General features: G+C 46.8%; 1 protein-coding gene across 3 annotated transcripts in view; it reads left to right on the plus strand.

The window, feature by feature from the left end:
- Positions 1 to 3,391: 3,391 nt before the first annotated feature.
- LOC115253357 (alpha-1,6-mannosylglycoprotein 6-beta-N-acetylglucosaminyltransferase B-like) overlaps positions 3,392 to 19,716 on the plus strand; it is a 47,489-nt gene continuing 31,164 nt past the window's right edge. For 2 of the 3 annotated variants that reach the window (XM_029851365.1, XM_029851367.1), the window contains exons 1-2: positions 3,392 to 3,869; positions 6,910 to 7,022. In XM_029851365.1, the coding sequence (XP_029707225.1) occupies positions 3,802 to 3,869; positions 6,910 to 7,022 (181 nt within the window). In that variant the 5' untranslated portion in view covers positions 3,392 to 3,801. The remainder of the gene's footprint in view (positions 3,870 to 6,909; positions 7,023 to 19,716) is intronic. The other variant, XM_029851366.1, reaches the window with a different exon arrangement.

A 19,716-nucleotide genomic window follows, 5' to 3' on the forward strand; every position in this document is an offset into this window, starting at 1 on the left:
AAAAAGCCCGCAGAGGCAACTGACACTACACCGATACACTGCACGACGGATCAGAGGCCATTTATAGATGACAAGCCTGTGAAAATGTCCTCCAGGAGATAAAACACACACCCAGATTCACTGTGGGCAGCGGAATCTCCTGGCAGAGCACCGCTAGCTCGGATCCAGGTGCAACTTCCACAGAAGCAGATCCACAGCAGAGCTTTTAGAAGCTGGCTAATATGTAAATACTGTTTATATTTCAAATAAACAGCCACTGCTCCCACTTGTAGATCCTGAGTCAGCATCCAGGCATCCCCCCCCCCCATCTGCTGGGACGGCGGGGGATGCCGTTCACCACGGGGACTGCAGCCGTGGAGATGGGAATTTCCTGCTTCCCAGTCGTGCTCTGCAGCCTAGAGGAGAACAAGGAACGACTGGAGCTTTGGTAGGTTTGTGCAGCCCTGAAGTCCGGAAACCCTTTTATTAATTCATGTCAATTTCTTCACCTGTGAGTGAGTCCTACAGTTACCTTAAATGCGTCCTGGTATCTGTTCAGACATCACTTTTTTTTATCCTCTGATCTTTCTCGCGTGGTAGCTAAGTTCGTGTCTCTTGTCCTCCTCCAGCACATCTTTGGAAGGTGAACTGTCCAATATTACGCGCTCATATCAGCTTTATTGTCAGTAAAAGTTCAATGATGTGCTCATTAAACTTGCTTGTTAGCCTTGAGTCTGCAGCTCTTCCTGAATTCCACACGTCTTCTCCTCTTTCCGGGGAGCAAAGGATGTCCTTCATGCTACAGATCCTGTGATCATCTCTCCTTGGAGCAGGTTGCTCAGGTAACAGCGATTGATTATAATCCTCTTTTCTTTTTTTTTCTTTTTTTACCTTTTTGGCACATTTTCTTTTAATTTGTTTTTGTTAAAAGGTTGATGTCAGCATCACCTTCCCAGGACTCCCAGTGTGTGTGTGTGTGTGTGTGTGTGTGTGTGTGTGTGTGTGTGTGTGTGTGTGTCCAACACACAGGAGAAATGAAACAATCTCCAGTCTAATGAAAATGCAAATTGTCTTTTTCAGGTCAAGCAGCTCTGACAATCAGCCTCACAATTCTCCACCGGCGTTAAAGCTCACACAGACGAGCCCGCGGTCGCCGGGGCGATTATTCCAGCACCGGGCCGTTTCCCCTAATTCATCACCGACGGCTCAATCAGATTCCCGCTAATTTCTTTCCCTGGTGTCGCCGCTGATTTTGGTCGTTACTCGCTGTTGTGTCTAATTTGCTTCGCCCTTCTTTCGCCTGTCGCCCTGATCTCTGTGTCCAACGCGGGGGGAGATTTTGGTCATTGAGAAATAATTGGATGTGACGAAGAGTGGAGCTGTTGAATGGAATGACGGACGGCCCGGGCTTTTCCATTACAGGTGTGCGTGTGCGTGTCTTAAGCCAAGCAATCTTTGTTTAGGGGGCTGAATGTCATGGGTTCAAAATGTTCGTACCTCTATATTAAAGATGGCCAGCATGGCAGAAAAGGGTTTAGATAACCGGCTCAAGGCGGCACTTCTATTCTCTTCTGTTTAACGGCCACGAAAAACAGCAGATTTATCTTCATTACCATTTATCTGCAGGATGTATTTATTTCTTCAGAAATAAAAGCGTCTTTTCAAACTGAGGTAGTAGATTAAGTGAGATGGCTGGAGGGGAAACCCTTATCGCACCTAAGACGCCTTGTTTGGTTCGATTGTGCTTCATCAAATTCTTGGGATTTCCTTCTCTGTCCTCTACAATCTCTGGTTATCTCATTTGAAGTGCTGGTCCTTTTAATTCCTATTTATGGAGATAACAGCGCATGGAAATCAAAAATGTGTGACACGAGCCTGTGGGTTTCAAGCAAAACTAATTGGTCTTATGTAAGGTGAACACTCTAATGATGTGATGTCATTTATATTGGACCTTAATGTGATCTTTGTTTTTAAATGGGAGCGATAAATAACCACCTGCCCCTTGGGACTGTATTCAGCTGAAACACTTGATCAACATCTGTCTGTTGCTGACAGAGGACATTCTTCTGGCTATTAAGTGTGGATCTGCTCCCACCTGTGCTGTTGCGTTATCGTGCTGGTCGATACTGCCAGTATTGATAAGCTTCGTAGCGGCTCAGACATTGACGATTAACTGTTAACTAATTCACCAGCAGACAATATAGCCAACATGAAAAGGAGCATAGAGTCTGCTCTTAAAGCTTCGACCAGCTCCAGATTGCTTTTTAAACTGCATTGGTCAGAACGTGTGAGTGTTTATACTACATGGGACCTCCATGTACATGTTACTGAACACACACAGACACACACACGCACACACGAGGTGTGAAAACCCTATTGTCCAATGGATTCGTGCCCACCGCTCTTTCATCAACATGGGCGGTGGACTGTCACTCAAATCCACACGCACCGGTGCGAGTGAAGCAAGAAGGGAGTCTGAGAATTCACTGTCATCTCCAGTCAGGTCCTGCGCCCATCGCTGCTTCAGTTTATGCTCCAATGCTCTGCTGAACACCGAGTCTGATAATCTGTGCCAGGACTGGCTGCAAATCTTTTTACTAAACAAGACTCCCACTAGGTGTCCTTGCCCATTTCTGCAACACAATTCTCTCAGTATATTTCAACCCGAATACATTGTTTACGTTATTATAATTATCACGATTACAACTACGTGAATGAAGTCATATTTACCCAGCTGCTGTACCTTTACTTGTCGCTGGGAGGCGCTTGTTTCACCCTTCCATGATTAGCTGTCCGTGGTGCTGAAATTATCACCTGGGCTTCAGGCGCATGAGCAGTGTTTCCCTCTCTTCTCGCTGCAGAAACAGCAACAGTCAAACTTTAAAAAGCAAATTATTCAAGAGATTTTGGTCACTAACAACTGCGAGCTTTCATTGAGGGATTAAATCGGTCCTTGTCACTGTTTTCTTCTTCACTGTACATAATTTCTTTTGTAGTATTCTCTCAATTATGATAATGATGCTGATGATGCTAATGATGATGAGGATGATGATGATGATGATGATGATGATGATGATGCCTTTGCCGTACAGAAAGCGGCTGGCATTCATTTCGTCAACGAGTGTCAAATCACCGAGATTGATGGCAGCTAAACTGGAAACGGTCTGAATTCGCTACAAAAATAAGATGCCAATAGTTTCAATAACGTGGTTTTCGTAAGTGAGTTTAGCTAACTAAATCAGCCAGGGAACATTGTATATTTTAAAAAAACCACACTGTCTGGCTTGGTCATTGTAAACACTAATATCCGTGGTAATTATCTCCGTATTGATTTTATTTTGAAATTACCTACCGGATGTTAGCTACTTTACTTTGACTAGCTTAGTTGCTAGACCTGAACGACCACGAGACGCGGCCGTCAAATTGTCCCAATCGCGTTTGCTTGTTGGTGTAGTTGAATGGGCCCGCACCTTCTCTACCGGTTTAAGAGATTTAAAATGTTTTTACCAGCATGCGGGAAAGCAACAACGCCTTTCTTTGGGAGGGAAAGAGACAACTTCAGAATTTTGGACTAAAGCTCATGATCAGAGTGTTTGTCTGAGGATGGAATAACGCACTAAACCGCGTTTCCTGAGACATCAGCCCGGACACCCTGAATAAAAGTTGGTCTCCTTTTATCCCCGGGATGCGCGTCCGTGCGTCATAACCCAGTGGCGCGGCGCCGTGCACCGCTGTCGGACGGGACGCGGTGAACATGTTTGGCCGCCCGAAGTTCCGTGATGGGAGGTTAGCAACGATGTCAGCGGTCGCTGCTTCTGGAAAATGATCATTGGCGACGCCGACGGTAAAACAATGGCCAGAAGAAGTCTGTTAACGTTCAAGCCTTTCAGGTAAGAGACAACTCCCCCCCCCCCGAACACGCGCTGCGCGTGCACGACAACCCACGATATCTGTGCTTTTGGTTTTTTTTTCCGTTTTTTTGAACGCCGCGAGTTGTCAAACAGGGGGCTCGTGCTTGCGCGAACGCGCACACGCCCTGAAAACGATGCACCCAGCGCAGACGCGCACGCATAAACGAGCAGCGCAGCTGTAAAGCAGGAAAAATGCTCGCAGCTGCGGCGCCAACTTAAGTTTCCTGCTGCGCGGCGTCACCGTGGCTGCCGGGTCGGGTTATTTCCCAGCTGCAGTCGAACGGAGGTTTGTAGAAGCATAAATGATTCCTGCAAATTCATAAATTAAATAAATGATTCCTGCCAATTCATTGACTCGGAACCTCCAGCGTCTGCTGCAGCAACAGGGACGCTTAACTCCCGCTTCAGATCGCTGAATGTGCTCAAGGTTCCTGGGAGCAACGTTGCAGAAGCAGCTTTAAAAAATTACTCGATCCAGTATCTGCAGTAGGTTCACACCATATTTATCTTTATTATTTTAGAATAATCACAGGTTGGTCCTCATTAAATGACGGCTCGGGTCCTTATGCGAGACGTTAAAGTGGGATATTCTCCTTGCTTGGATGTGGTTGGTGTTGATTTTCCAAATCGTTGCCAAGGGCAGCAGAATCCAAACAGTTTGAAAGTGTTTAAGTGAGTCAGAAAAAGTCTCTTCCACGCCTGACGGAACCCCTCTTGCTTCAAAACCACCCACCTTCGGGCTAAATCAGATAAGTCTGTATGTTTAAGGAAGCCAATTAGCTGATAGCAGAACCGTCCATCTGATCCAATTATACAGTGCAAAACATTTACTTTAAGCCTGTTAATTAAAGACTCTTCAGGCAGGTCCAAAGCCTAATCCCCTCATGTCACACACGGAACGCCATTTAAAGAGAGAAACAAGTGTGTGAACACACACACACACACACACACACACACTCACACTCACACTCACACTGTATGGTGCATTAATCTTTTTATCGAGTGAGATTATGCAGATTAGATAACTTCATGGTTACAGATTTTCCATTTCTGCCGACTATAGTAGCAGCCTCTCTTTTCTCTGATGAAAGATATGAAGGAGGAAGCGTTCCTCTGCTCTTCTGTGCAGCACCAACCGCTCCCAGCTTGAAGACCGCTGCACTGCTCCCATTCTTGACACCATGGATCCCTCCGGATCAACATGTCGCTGTCTTGAAGTCCTCAGCTGCTACAATTAAATCTGCAATGTGCCTGGAACAGATGGGGGCAATATTCCGATGGATCGGGGCTGAGCTAACGAGAGCTGTCAGTGTAGGAGCGTGATGATGGTTGATGGGGATTGGAGAAGTTCAGTCTGGACGCCATGAGCTTGTATGCGTATGACCCCCCCCCCCCCCCCCCCCCACACACACACACACACACACTTAATTACACACTTAATCACAACACACATTGAAGTCAAAAAAGCTAAATCACTAAAGAAATTCCAGATTCTGGCACTAACTACCCCCCAAAAATCAGCTAATTTCAGTTTGTGAGGAACTCTTTTCAGTGTAACATTGCAGTTGATGTCATCAGTCGCCTGCTCTCGGGATGGCCAGGAACCTCAGGGAGATCCGGGGCCACGGATCGCCACGGCGACGCTGTCCTTGAAAGCTAAACGGCTCCAAATCGGGAAAAGACACATTGGCTGCGTCACGGAGCAGGGTCGCCCTGGGATGGTGCCAAACCACCGCGGCTCTATACTAAACGGATTATTCAACATTGTGATCCCTGTGGGTCAATCAGTTCTCTTCAGCAAATGTTAGTTTAAGCGGCCGTTGATAGGAGCTCGTTTATTATGTCCTCATAAATACTGAGAGCTTTTTCTTTTTCTTTTTTCCCTTTGCGTGACCAGATCTACATATGTTAGTCTTCCAGGAAGTGCTGTCAGGGTTCAGGCCGCCCCTATGTTAAAGCAAACAGCTTTTCCCTTCTGCTGAAGTGAGTGATGAATAATTCATTCGGTTGTTATGTCCAGATCCCGGCTGCCACTTTCGGGTGCGGGAGTTAAAGGTTGGGGGCAAGCCTGGAACTAGGAAGCATGAAAAATGCCCTGTTTCCCATTTTAAAAATGCCAGGATGACAATATTTAGAGGGATGTGGTGTCTGTCTCAGCCCCCTTCTGTCATACCGATCTTCCGGTGTCACTCTGTCTCCCGGGCCGGGCCGGGCCGAGCCGACCCGCGGACACGTTTGCCGCCCTGGGTGCAGAAGAAGCCTTGTCATCATTTGATAACCTCTGAGCTGTGGCGTCGCTGCAGAGATGAGCTTAACCGGGAGCAGATTTTCCGCTCGAAAACTGCAAGTCTTTCATGTCAAAGATCTGAGCCCGCCGTCGTGCACGCTCCCGTCTCCAGTTCCGGGAGGTCTCATGTTGGTCAGGAAAGAATTTGTCTTATCAGACATTAAATATTGATTCAAACATTTGAGCGAGGGAAGCGTTTGATTTCCACTGACGTAAATGGGTTGTGGATCAGGAGGAAGCGGCTCCTTCTGTCCTTAGATGGAGCCAACTTTGTGCCCTTAATCAAGCTCTGGCTGGAGCCGCACCAGTCTGAGGGCCCATTTATCTTTGCCATCTGTTGTCACGCTCCTGTTTTCGCTGTAAATGACACATACTCGTGCCGGCCCCTGTCCTCTTCTTCTCTTTATTGATTTTTGCCTTTGATGTGGCATTAAAAATCACATCGGCTTTAGGAATGGCTCTTTCTCGACCAGCGTCTTCCGTCCTCTCTTTCCGTAATCATTCTCACTTCTTTGGGTCACTCTGTCCTGAACGTCTCCTGTCCATCTGACAGCAGTCGCTTTATTTCCTGCCTCCCCGCTCTGCTTTCATCTTCACTCCCTGCCACCTGCTTTTGCCCAATTCCCAGATCATTTCCTAAAATATCTCTTTATCTCCATTCCAGATGAAATCCGTCTACCTGCCTAACCCTCCCTTTCCCTCTGTTCCCTCTCTCCTCCCTCTGTGTTGCAGGATATTCGTGGTGGGAATAGGCTTCTTCAGCCTCTGCTTTCTAATGACGTCTCTGGGGGGACAGTTCTCAGCCAAGAGACTTGGGGACTCCCCCTTCACCATCCGTACAGAAGGTATGTTTTCCCGCGCACTCGCCAAACTCCCACTGCAATTTCCTCCCTCTTCAGTCAATTTTACCCGCTGTCGTCGTTAGCCTTAAAACCAAAAGCTCATTTTCTCCCACTTGAAGTCGAGCGATGAAAGCTAAATCAGCGGGCCGAGGAGAAGAGGATTTATGAAGCGGTTGGGATGTGAGGCCACGATGCAGCTCGGAGGCTATCGAGATGCTCTGATCAATGGCGGTCCAGCTTATACTGTCGCTTTCGGGCGTCGTGCGGTGATGGAAAGCTTTATTTTCTCTTAGGGTCAAACATTCTGCTCGCATGTTGGTGTGATATATGGGAATACTCGTAGGCATGACGGCCGGTGGCTGACAACGTGGCACAGACCTCCACAGAAGAATTAAGCAGCAGAATGTTGAGGGACGGTACCCTTTCTGGGCCCTCTTAATATTTGTTCAGACAGCAGCAAATCAGATTTGTTTTCTGGCAGATAGCCACAAAGCAAAAGGAAGATGATGTGAAATATGGATAAAAGCTCGAGATACTCCCACCACTATTTCATCTGACTGCGTCAGCTTCAGCTTCCCAGGCTCCGGATGATCCGAGATCACTTTGCACGTGGTTAAAGGGGCAGCTTGAAATCCTATTTAGGTGAGGAGGCCATTCAGACCTTCAAAAGAAAATTAATTTTTTCAAAGACCTCAAAGACAGTATCAGAATCAGTGTGTTTTTGCTTTGTTTTTGGTGTTTTTATTTATTTAAATCTCCAGCTACTCCTTGAAATCAATCTGGCCATTGAAACCGGTTCCAGGCTGATCCGGCGAAGAACATTTGTTGTACCCACAAGCCGGAAAAATCCGAGCCGTGAGTGAATGTTCCAACTCTTCTTGCGGTAGTTTGCGTTGGCGGGTGAGCCGAGTTCAGAAGGGTAATGGCGGCCGCCGGCAAAAGCCGTTTTCTCTGACAAAGACCACGGCTGACCGGCAGAGTCAGGAAGGCTTGAACGGGGATTGGATCACCTGAGAGAGACGAAAATAAAAAAAAAGGGGCTTGTGATGCTTCACGCCAGTCTCCCACAACATGAAAACTGCTGGCAGGAGAAGGGAAATAACTGTGTTCCTGTTCCAGAATTCTCTTCCGTCAGAGTTCAGGGTGACGCGTTCTCAACTGCTGAAAATTCCATGGAAATGGGATTTGATGAGCAAATGGGCGCATAAATAACGACCAGCGAAGCTCTGTATCCCTGCACACTGGCGGTTGTTAGGGTGTTGCAGTCGCGCCAGCTGAACCCCCCGTTTCACCGGTGAAATGCCACAAACGCCTCGGCTGACTGATGATACAGTATAAGCGCGACCCTGATGAAGGCTGACTGCCAGCGGCAGGGTGGGGAATGAAAAAAGGCACTCCATTATAATCTCCTGCTCGGCACGGTGCCAAGAGTGAAGGTCAAAGGTCATTTTGTGAAGGCCAGCCACTTCTAATCACCGCTCCAGTTAAAAATAAGACGACCGCTCGGCGCTGGGAGAGGTGCCTCCACGCCGAAGCGTGCGCAGGAGCAACCGAACGACGGCGGGAGTGGGTTAAGGGTACGTCAGCTCTCGGGGGAATATGGGATGTTTGCTGTAGTCTGACGGTCCGGAAGATGAACCATGGAAACAAAGCGATAAATATCAATGAGAATAAATAACTGCTGCGGCATCAGAGCTGGCTGAGGGAGCAAGAGGCAGATCATTGATGTTTCCAGCGCGAGTCATCGGGAGCGAGCGCACAAACGTTCTACAACCACATGTGGATGCACGTGCACGCCCCCCCCCCCTGTCTACTGTGTGTCTGAAGCGTGTCCTTTTTTGGATTGTCTATGCCTGTGCTACGCGAGGGTTCTAAAGATTGGGAATGGAACATAGGCTGATCCATCTGGGTCCTCCAAGAACAACACGAAACCCCCACGTGCACGGCAAGACGCACGCACGGAAAAACCACGACGCTGTGTCATTATGCAGACGACTACTTGTTGTGAGTGGCACAATGCAAGAACCAAGGAAAACCAGGGCGACCCTTAGTTGACGCGCCGCCGATGACCCTTGACCTCGCCGCCACGGCGGCCCGACGGCCCGGGTATCCAGAAGAACGCCGTGTCATCTTCGGAAGCCTCATTGCAGCCAGGGACCACGCATCCGGTGGGGGGGGGGGGGGGGCACCGGAGGATAAATAATTTTGACATAAAGGTCGAGCCATGGAGATTCTAATTAAGATTTTTAGTACCGCCGGCTCTTTTTGATGGTTAAAGCTAGAGTCACCGGGCCGATCTTTGCTCTGAGATAGGGGACACTTGACGCACCAAAGTCGAATTACTCAGAACCGTCTCTAATTATGTCCCGCTAGCAGATAAATCGGTCTGTCGCGGTGGACCTTCACCATTTCAACCTTGTGAGAGTGTGTTCCTTGGCTGGTAGTGCTGATTGCTGCAGTTTGGGCTCTGCCAAGCCATGATTTCTCTGTTCTGGCCCAGGCTGGTCACAGCAAGCGTTTGATTCCCTCCTCTTAAAACCAGTCTCAGTGGAAGCCAGCTATGCTAACGAGCGCTGCTGGGAGGTTCGCGTGACATCTGATTTACAACTGCACGGACATCATAACACAACAGTAATTCTCTGATCTTTATGGTGTTGTTTTGGTTTTAAATTTGCATTTTTCTGTGGATTTTTTTTTATTTTAATCATCAGGGACAACGAGGCAACTCGAGCAAATGTTGACAAGAGGCTCTTCTCTATATTACCCGTCCATTTCTTTGTATTTCCGATGTTTTCTTTGCACATCACAGCCACATTTGTGGAGGGCTTTGTCACCAGACAGGAGGATGCTCTCTCTGATAACAGTTGTTTAGGTATTAGCTGATTGTCACTGTGCCGCCTCTTGCTTCAATGGATTATCAGGCTCCACTGGAGGATCAGCACGATGGTTTGTCTCCGAAATCCTCGTCTCTCCTCAGCGGCTCACAAACTCATCAAGAGCCGTGAGCGGGGGGGGATGAAGAGGTGGAGGCGGCGTTGCGAAGAGAGTAGAGGAAGACGGAGGTAGGGAACGAGGGACTGTATCGTCTTTTCCTCCCTCTTCTCCTTTTTCCAGCTGGTTTTGGATTTGGGATGGTCCAACAGCGGATTGCTCCAGACTTGTGTGAACATTTCAGTTCTAAACCTTCGCCTCAGATAGTTTCCTTTTCTGTGCTCCCCACTAATGAGGAAGCTCTTCCCACGTTCTCTGCTGTCGTGTCCGTCCTTTCCTTGGACGGACATGGTGACCTGCTTCACTTGGTGTACTTTTTCAAAGTATTCACAGCCTGGGGTGAAAACTGTCCCTCTCCTCCTTTGTCAGCCTTTTGTCTCTCTTGTGTGTGTGTGTGTGTGTGTGTGTGTGTGTGTGTGTGTGTGTGTGTGTGTGTGTGTGTGTGTGTGTGTGTGTGGTGTGCGTGTGCGTGTGCGTGTGCGTGTGCGTGTGTGTTGTCATGACCACTTGGCTCCGAATGACCACAACATAAACGGGGAGACCAAGCACTTTTAACAAAAAGGGATTTATTGAAAAGTAAAGTGAACAGTCAATGGTAACGGTGAAAGCAGTAGGGTGCAACAGGGTATAATCAGAATCCAACGAGGATAATCCCAACGAGGCTTTAACAACGGGACTGGCACTCTCCAGTGGACGCATTCGGCAAGGTTTCCAATCTCGTTCGGCAGCAGCTGACCCTCGGCCCGATCAGCCCCATCTCCGTCCTGAACATGGGTTTTTAAGCCATCACTGGTTCATCAGGTTAATGAGCCCCACCTGGAGTGGTGGCCTCCCAAACAGGTCCAGACAGCTCCATCTGCAGGCCAAGCACAACACCAGACCAGGCGCAGCCAAAGACACCATATCCCAAATATTAAACCCAGACGTGAGGCCACCTAGTGGGCCGTCACAGTGTGTGTGTGTGCGGCACCTCGTTCCCTTCTCTCCTCGTCTGCTGGCTGTGAGCGGTGATGCTTGTGTCTTCGGTGGCGTGTCAGGATGCATTCTGCTGTTGGACGCCTTCACCATTTCTAGGCATAAAGCATAAAATAATTTCTAGGCATGTTTGGGGGCTGTTGCTCAGGAGGGAATTTCCTTATTCCAATATCATTTTATGTGATATCGCTGCAGTTTAAAATCAATATTAGTCATATTTCCCAAATGGATCATCATCATCATCATCACACTTGGGGCATTTAAATACACTTCAGCAGGATGTCAGGATAAATTGCAGTACAAAATTATATTTGCGTGTCAATGATATTAATGTACAGTAGTTGGCTAATTAGATTCATTATTAATATACTGGTATGTAAAAGGCTGCGCTGTAGTAACGCCTCACATCGTGATTGTGGGATGTTGGTGTTTCTGGCCTTTCCTGCTGCTCGTCTTCACCCAGCTCTGAATAATGAACCCACCACGGCGTCACAGGGCGCCGTTGCTCAAAGACATTAATCACTGGCGGTTATCCAACTCCAGCCGGCTCAACTCAACAGCGGCGCCGGTTCGCTGCTGTTAGTGTTACCTGCTTTAGCCTCGCGCCTCCATGTGCAGCAAATTAGGAACTTATTGTCCGAAATAGAACTGGGAGTGAGAGTAAATCACCAGCTGCACTAATAATAATAATAAATATTCTCTTTGGAGAACGAGCTTGATTGCTAATGCCCAGCTCAACAGGATGAATGTGGCAATTTCCAATGCAACACACGCTAACAAGGAAGCCTTTCCGGTTTCCAGGTGATGTTGACTGGTGTTACTGGTCCTATCCAATCACAATTTCTTCATATTTTGTTATAATAGTTGTTCAGTTGCTCCTCCTCCCCCTCAGAAGAGATCCTCAGTTCTCCAATAGATTAGAAACTCTTTATTTGGGTCTTCTTTTTGCAGCCTTGCACCAATAATATTAGGTAATATTAGGTGGAAAAATGTGAGGACTGCACTGTTTTCAGTTGCTTTGGTTTCTCCAGGGCTAATGAAGTCATAAAAGCACCCCATCTTCTATTGTAGCCCTTCCTCTCTCTGTCTCTGCACCCTCATTTCTGCTCCTCTGAGAAGAATATATTAAGTTTTCGGTGGGAGACTGAATAATTATATGGTAGCGTTGGGTTTTCCCCCTCACCTCTGCTTACCTCCCTTTCCCCACTCACTCTCGTCTGATATTGAAGATCGTCGATCAGGATTTCCTCGCGTTAAATGCCGACTGCTGCATTTGCTGCATTGCGGAGGGCTTCGGTTACTTTACACAAACTGGCTAATGGAGGGACGACCGAACGGACGCGCAGCTTTTTGCACGATGGCATCGCTCACCTGCACCTATCCTCACCTTTTGGCATTTCCCAACCACCTGCTGTAAAGTTCCAATCCCTTGCTAACATTTAGGTGCTCCTGGTGTGGTAAAAAGATCAAACCCAAGCTCAAGCTAGTGCCACCAGCAGTGGTTTGAGCATTGGAAAGAATATTCTATTCACTGTTTTGGGAGTATTTTGCATTGCCTGTGAGGGTTCTGGAGCTATTTCAGGAAATGCTGCAAGGAGGAAGTGACATGTCTCTCAGGGCAGAGGGGATGCGGTATAGATCGACAGATAAGGAGAAAACAAAGGAGACAGGGTTCTTTCTAAAAGCAATTTGTCCGTTGCTCTATTGTTAAAATGTTTCGCTGGCGTTCGAATGGTGGGAATTGAGTTGTTTGTCAGCTGCGCGGCGCATCATCCGTCCAAAAACAGATGATTAGCAGATTAGCGGTTTCGTGAACGGCTTCCACGACCACACGCACAAACACGTCTTCTGGTGCACATGCAGCCTCTGGATTTATAGCAGTTCCTCTTCTGCTCCACAGCAAATGTAAAAAAACAACAGTTATCACCAGCACTGTTTATAAAATGACAGTAAAATCACAAGATTAATGTCCCCGGTTTGCCTCTGGTGAACAGGAAGGACGCTGATTTTTGACATTAATGTTGCCTTTTTGTGTATTTGTTCATTAAAGTGATCAAAATAAATGTACTTTTGATGGCATCAAACAAACGCATTAATATATATCGATATATAAAGTGCAGATTCCCGTCCGGTTCCTAAAGCTGCGCGATGTAAAGCTTTTCTCTGCCTTCCTGTCCAACGTGCACGCGCGCTTGTTTTGTGCATCCATCTCGGCTCTCGCAGCACGGGTTGACTTGACCTCTGTCGATGGAAGGGGTCGTCTCTAAATGAGAGCAAGAACCAATTTTCTGAGAAATGTGCACCAGCAATTTGTCACCTCCAGACCTGTTATTATTATAGCGAACTTGCTGGGAGGGCTGGATCGTGACCGCGGACAGAAATATCACGCCGAGGCCTCCTGCGGCGCGCAGCTCTCACAAGCTTCTTCACTTATTTTGTGCTTCATCCTGTCCGCATCATTCCCTTTTGAATTTTAACGCGCAATATACATACAGAATATATATAAGCTCTATTTACTGGCACCGCTGCCACGCAGTCGATAGGAATTATGGTCATCTGTTGTATTTGTCACCATCTGCCGCGCACGCTCGCCACAGAGGAAAGCGTTCCTTTGCTCGCGATAATGATGTGACACCAGAAATCACAGCGGTTGTGTTAATATTAGCAGTGCGCACACATCTGTCAGCACTGTGAGACTCACAAAGCTGGCTACCAGTGAAAGACACCATTACACCAGCTCCCTGTTCTATATTCATCATTTGTATTAGCATCCGATAATGGTTTAAACCCAGGAGACGTAGAGTAAACACGGAAGATAAAGGAGGAATTATGCATACAAAGCTACATCTCTTATTGTTTATAACAGGTCAACTTAATTTCATATATTCTAAACAGGATTCTGTTGAATACAGGAGTTTAATGTGAATTTACTGGGTGGCTTCATCCAGACTTGACTGACAGCAATGCAATGTAATTGCAAAGAAATGCGTTTATTGAAGGCTTTGTCTCTATGCATATATTTATTTTTCTAATTATGGGACAATATGGCCCATATTTGACTTGCATGGACGGCACCTAAATGCAATAATGGATGGAAAACCTTCAAGAGTCTCTGAGAAGCTTATTTGTTTGACTGGAATTCAAGAAATGACCACATGAGATTTGAAAAAACAAGTATTTTACCCGTTGATCTTAAGGGGTCGAGTTAAAGTAAAAAAAGAAAAAGAAAGAAATCAACATTAAAATGGTTTCTTCCATTTGGACCTTATTAGTTGGGTCTGTGTGAAGGATAACAATGCTCCTGCCTTTAAGCTAAATGCTCAGACTGCTGTCTGCAGCAGGACAAATCAATACTATCACACCATTACCTGATCAATGGCTGTAACCGCTGTCATTGACCAGGCGCCATTTGTTGCAGCTAAGTAACCGGTGATGATGTTGTCGTCGTCCAAATGTTCTTTTTCTGTAGTGCTCTTCAGTAGCTTGGCGAATTACTAGCTCCTACCATCTTCTCTCAGAAGAAAATCTCGCCAGCCGAGTGTTCCCGAGCCTTCTCCCTTCAATCGATGCCGTCCCTCTTTCTAGGTCCACCTTTCAATTAACTTGCCGCCTCATCTTGAACTCCACCCTAATAAAACAGAACAAATCCACGAGCAGCAACAAGTGTGCAGCGGAAACATGCGGCGCCATTTTAATCGTTACCTTTTCAGTGTAAATACAGCTCTCTGGGTCCAACTAGCTGCTGAAATATGACTCATTTAAGCTACATTATAAGATAGATGCACAACGCCATCGCGGACGACTCACATTTCACAAGGACAAACAACCTCCAAGTGTCCCCGTCTAGCTAGCATCGTCAATATTTCAAACGAGGTCTTCCACGACGCCGGGACTGGATAATTGCTAAGCCGTTTGTTGGGATTTAATGTGTCGTTTTCACGCACTCTTGTGATGGTTTTTTGTTTCGTGCAACGGTGGGACCGCGGCGGTCCACTCGCCCCCTGCTGGGCCGCTTCTCCTAAACGCTCCCTCGTCTCCAAGTGCGACACTGTCAGCGGGACGTCGGCCCGGCGTCGGCTTTCGCAGAATGAAACGCGCGTCCGAGGCAGCCGAACGATAATGCAATTAGGCAGGGCTGCAAACGGAGGGTTGGAAGGGCTGACATGGCAGCCGGATTAAGATGACAGCGGACAGATCAGTGTGTGTGGATGTGTGTGTGTGAGCAGTCAAATGCTTGTTGCAGGTTACACAACAGTGTGAGCGTCGGTTGGAATCGGAGGTGACTGGTGTTTCCTGCTTGAGTCGCCATCTTTGCTGTTGTTTGTGTTCCTCGCGTTGCTCTCAAGCTCCTAAACTCATCCTGTTTGTTAGAGTAAGTGTTCCGCGGACAGACGGAGGGACGGCCAGCGCTGGTTTAGAGCAGCGAGCTGTTGCGAGCTTGTTATCCAAGGATGCCGTCTGCTTTGTTTCAGTCGTGAACAGCTTGACACTTCTGTTGGTGTTTGGTTGTTTGCAGAGTCCCATTTTAGAGTGGGATGAAAAATACACGCTGTAAAATGTTTGTCTGGACCTAGAACTGGTCCGGTTATAGGACAACTGAACAGATGCGTAAAAAGAGAAATGAAAATGGACACAATTAGCATTAATGTCAATATTATGTATAATTTTAACATTTTTTTATGCTAACATGTAAGATTCTCTGATAAAAAAGGAAATCTTTGAGGGCGTCTGGCAGCCTGGAGAGTTTGTTCTGTTAGACACATGGATGCGTCAGACAGGGTTAAAATACAGCGCATGTTAGACGTGCACGTTTCAGTGTCCCGGCTGCTTTTTACTGGGAACGCTAATGTTATTTTATGCCTGAAACCAAAACCAAAACTCACAAAAAGTCAACCAAAATGTCGACGCTTTTTTCTGTGGAGGCAGAGGAGTGAAAAGGTCACATCCAACACGTTTTCTTCCTCTTCTCAGCAGCGCGTTTTCTTCACGGCGCGGCGTCTCGTTTGCTAAAGTGTGTGTTCTGACACACTAACGCGGGCGGACGTGGCTGTGGTGAACAGAGCCCCTGCAGATATGTCTCTCTGAGCTGGCGTGGCGTACAGTTTCAACCGAGGGAGGGCTATTTTCTGAGTTCAAGTTCAAGACTGTCAAGATGACGCATGGATGTGATGTGAATGCTTCCGTAGATGGTGCACGTGTGGAAGGAATCAAGCTGTGCGGCTGCATTGTTCACATTTAATTCCTATTTATTTTATAAAGAAGATGCCGGGTCATAAGGAATTCTGCTTTCAATGTCTCATTTTGCCGTTCGGTTTGTGTAGCGGCTGTTTTTTTTTTTTTGGGGGGGGGGGGGGGGGGGGGTGTTATCATTGCCAGAATGTGAAAATCAGGAGATTTCAGGTAGGAGGGAGACAAAGGAAACAGAGATGTAGGTCAAAAAGGTCAGGACAGCTCAAAAAACCCCAACTTCGCAGCTCAAATGCGGTGGAATAATGCCGTCATCCCATCGAACCATGTTGAAAGAACTTGTCAGCATTAGCGGGGGCTGTAGCTGTCTCTCTCTCTGGGTGTTTGATGTCCCCTCTATAAATAATCCGCCTTCACCAAATCCAGTTTGCTTTGACATCGCTGAATGAATGGTGGGAAAATGTCACATCGGATGAGAAATAAATATTTCAGAGTGAACCCAGAGCAGCGGCTTTTCTCTCATCAGCACCGGATTCTATTTTATTGTGTTTTGCTGCATGTTATGCCGCTCCCATGTCGCATGTTTGTGCATGTTATTAAATTGCCATCTGCATTATTGGTTATTATGCAGTATTTACTTTATTGCCAGCATCGTATTTTCATCTCATGCTTCATTTTCTGCATTTCCTTATGCTGAAACCCCTGCTGTTGCTATATGTTTCCTTCCATCTGCTCAGGATTCCCTCCGTTCCTTAGCTAATGACCAGTAGCACCATAATAATTAAACTGCATGTAATTTGTAGTAATTGGATGTGGGAGTGCAAATGAGAAGAGGAGACGTGCTGGAGATTGGAAGCAGAACATTAGGCACCAGTCTGCTATTTCGGCCGGCCCGCTGATGGATGAGCGAGGAGTTTTAGCGGGCGAATTTACTGCAGACCAGGCGAAGTTTAAAGTATCAGGAGGAGGATTTCAAGATTTGGGTAATGGAGCTAAATGGGCCACGAGGAGGTGGATGGGAAAGCAAAGTGTGAGTAAGGAAGTGTCAATGAAACATCAGCCACCGCGTTGAGCACCTTCTGTTGACAGGAAGACGATTCATGCTCCATTATTTTACCAATAAGGTGCTTTGATACTGACGTTCTGAGCATTTTAATTAACCTTTGTTCTATTGATTATGTGAAACGTCTCGGTTTTTGTCAGTTTAACTAGTCTCTGGTGCCAGAAGAAGACAAAGAAGCAGGATTTCTTATCCAGCAGGGCAGCAGCAGCGTCATCCGACCCACCACAAACGGGTTTCTTTTCATATTTTATGCGGGCTTTTTCTTCCAGCAGCCATTCAGCAGACTGGCCTGTTCTGGAACACAGACTTTAATAGTTTATGCACACAGATGTGTGAATGTTTGTAGTCACGGGCTGAGCGTAAGCTGCACATCGTGGGTACAGGAAGTATTCACGCCCTTTGAAATTTTTATGGCGAAGGCCTCGTGTTAAAATAAAAAATTAATAATTTTTGGATGTGTTCACACTCTTGGTGGGTGCAGCCATGTAGGTCATTCAGGTGCCGTCCAGGTTCTTCATCTTCATGGAAGATGGACTCGGAAGATGATGCAGAACCATCCCAAAGCCGACAGATGACACCTGAATGTCCAGTCTCTTAAACCAAGATTTTCCTTCACCGGGAAGACGGAGAATATTCACCAACAATGCTTATGATCATGTGATATTTCAATTTAAAGATTCATTTGCATATATATTCTTGCATTCTGGGTTCCAGCTGTCCTCCTGAGGTCCCGACTGTAGGCTACTGAGGAAAAAATCTTTTTTATTTCTTATTTTGACAATGCTTCTCCATAAGAAATGGGGAAGGGTGCACAAGGGCGTGAGCACACCGGAGGTGCTAATGGCGTGACGTGCTACATATGATCTCATCTCCCCTAATATGCACCACGCTCTGAAGAGATATGAAAAGTCACTTTTGATGGCGAGGCAAGCGACACATAGAGACACTTTTTTGGGATCGCAATATGCTTTTCTGACATTTACGGCGATGATAAAACTGATTTAATGCAAGTCGAAGCTATTTTGCGCTGTCATTTCCATTACTGCAAAGCTGGCAGATGACGGACATGCTAAGGCAATTTTACAGACTCAGCCACAGCCGTGCGTTTGAATTCTGCTCAAACGGCAGGTTTGCATACGGATTTTCCCCGACACCGATAATTGGGTGTGATTTAAGAGTTGCAAACTTCGTTGCTTACCGTCTCCCTCTCCCCTCGCACCCACAGTGCGCGGGAACAAACGACCCCCCTCCCGGTTTTCAGTGGCGCTTTTAGAAACGCTAACGAGGGTTCTGTTCACGCTTCACACATTACAGTCCTCAAGAGAAACATGATGTGCTGTGACACTAAATATTGAGCCCAGGCAGAAGGCTTAAGCAGGACTGTGTGAATGTTCGCCCGAGGCCACCGGCTAAGCCAACATGCCATGAAATGCAACGACTCTGAGCTCACCTTCTGCATTCATCTTCCAGAAGTACAAAAGCAACCGCTACGCAGTGCGACAGTAAAGAGCCTGTTTATGAGCAGGCAGGGGCCTTAGAACAGCTTTTTTCTGATCTCCGGAGATACACATCCTGCCACGGTATTTTAATTAGTGGATTTACTTTGCACGGCTAAGGGCCTCTGGGTGTGTTGGCCTTAAAATGAGGTGCAGTCGGGTCAGCGGCGGCTCGTCGCTGTCTCGGGGAGCCCCAAAGCAATGACACGGTTTGAAAAACCCGGTGTGACGGCGCCGTTTCAGCCGCCCAGCGACGCTCCTGTTGTGATGTGGTGGATTGTGCTGATTGAAGCGGGCCACAAAACATAGCGTGTAGCTCAGTGTTGCATGATTAAAAGCTAAAATGTCACACACACAGACACACAGATGATATTCTCATTATGACAAAACTCACTCGGAGGACTCGAGCGCAGAGTTTCAGGAAGTTACAGTCTTTATTGAAACTCAAGACGCCTCCAAGGAGGGATGAAACAAAAAACCGACTGAACTAAAAGAAATCTAGAAAAGGGGCAAAAAGGGAGACACAGACTATAAGCACATGGTGGGGGGGGTAATGGGGAACAGCTGGAAACCATCAGGAATCAGGGAAGACAATCGGACTGGTGACACATGAGGAAGAGCATGTGACCTGAAACGAGAGGAGAGTTAGTTTCAAAATAAAACCAACACGGAGACAGGACAAAAAAGGGCCAACTTAACCCACAGGCGTGACACATTATTATGAATTAGCGGCTAAAATCGAATCATCCTCTTTCACAACCTCTCCTCTATAACCAAACAAATGAATGGTTGAATGAATGGATGAATGATTCTATTGCTGAGGAGTCAGATTTGGGAACAAGAACATTAGAATTGTCACTGACTTCAAATTATGCAAAGACAGAAGCTCAGGGACAGAAACGGCTGGTCTGACAGCATCCCAAGATAAGTGCTCCTATTTTATCATGCTCACAATGACCCTGTAATGATAAGTGGCTTTTTAAAA

The sequence above is a fragment of the Takifugu rubripes genome, chromosome 17 (assembly GCF_901000725.2).
Source record: "Takifugu rubripes chromosome 17, fTakRub1.2, whole genome shotgun sequence".
Lineage (NCBI taxonomy): Eukaryota > Metazoa > Chordata > Actinopteri > Tetraodontiformes > Tetraodontidae > Takifugu > Takifugu rubripes.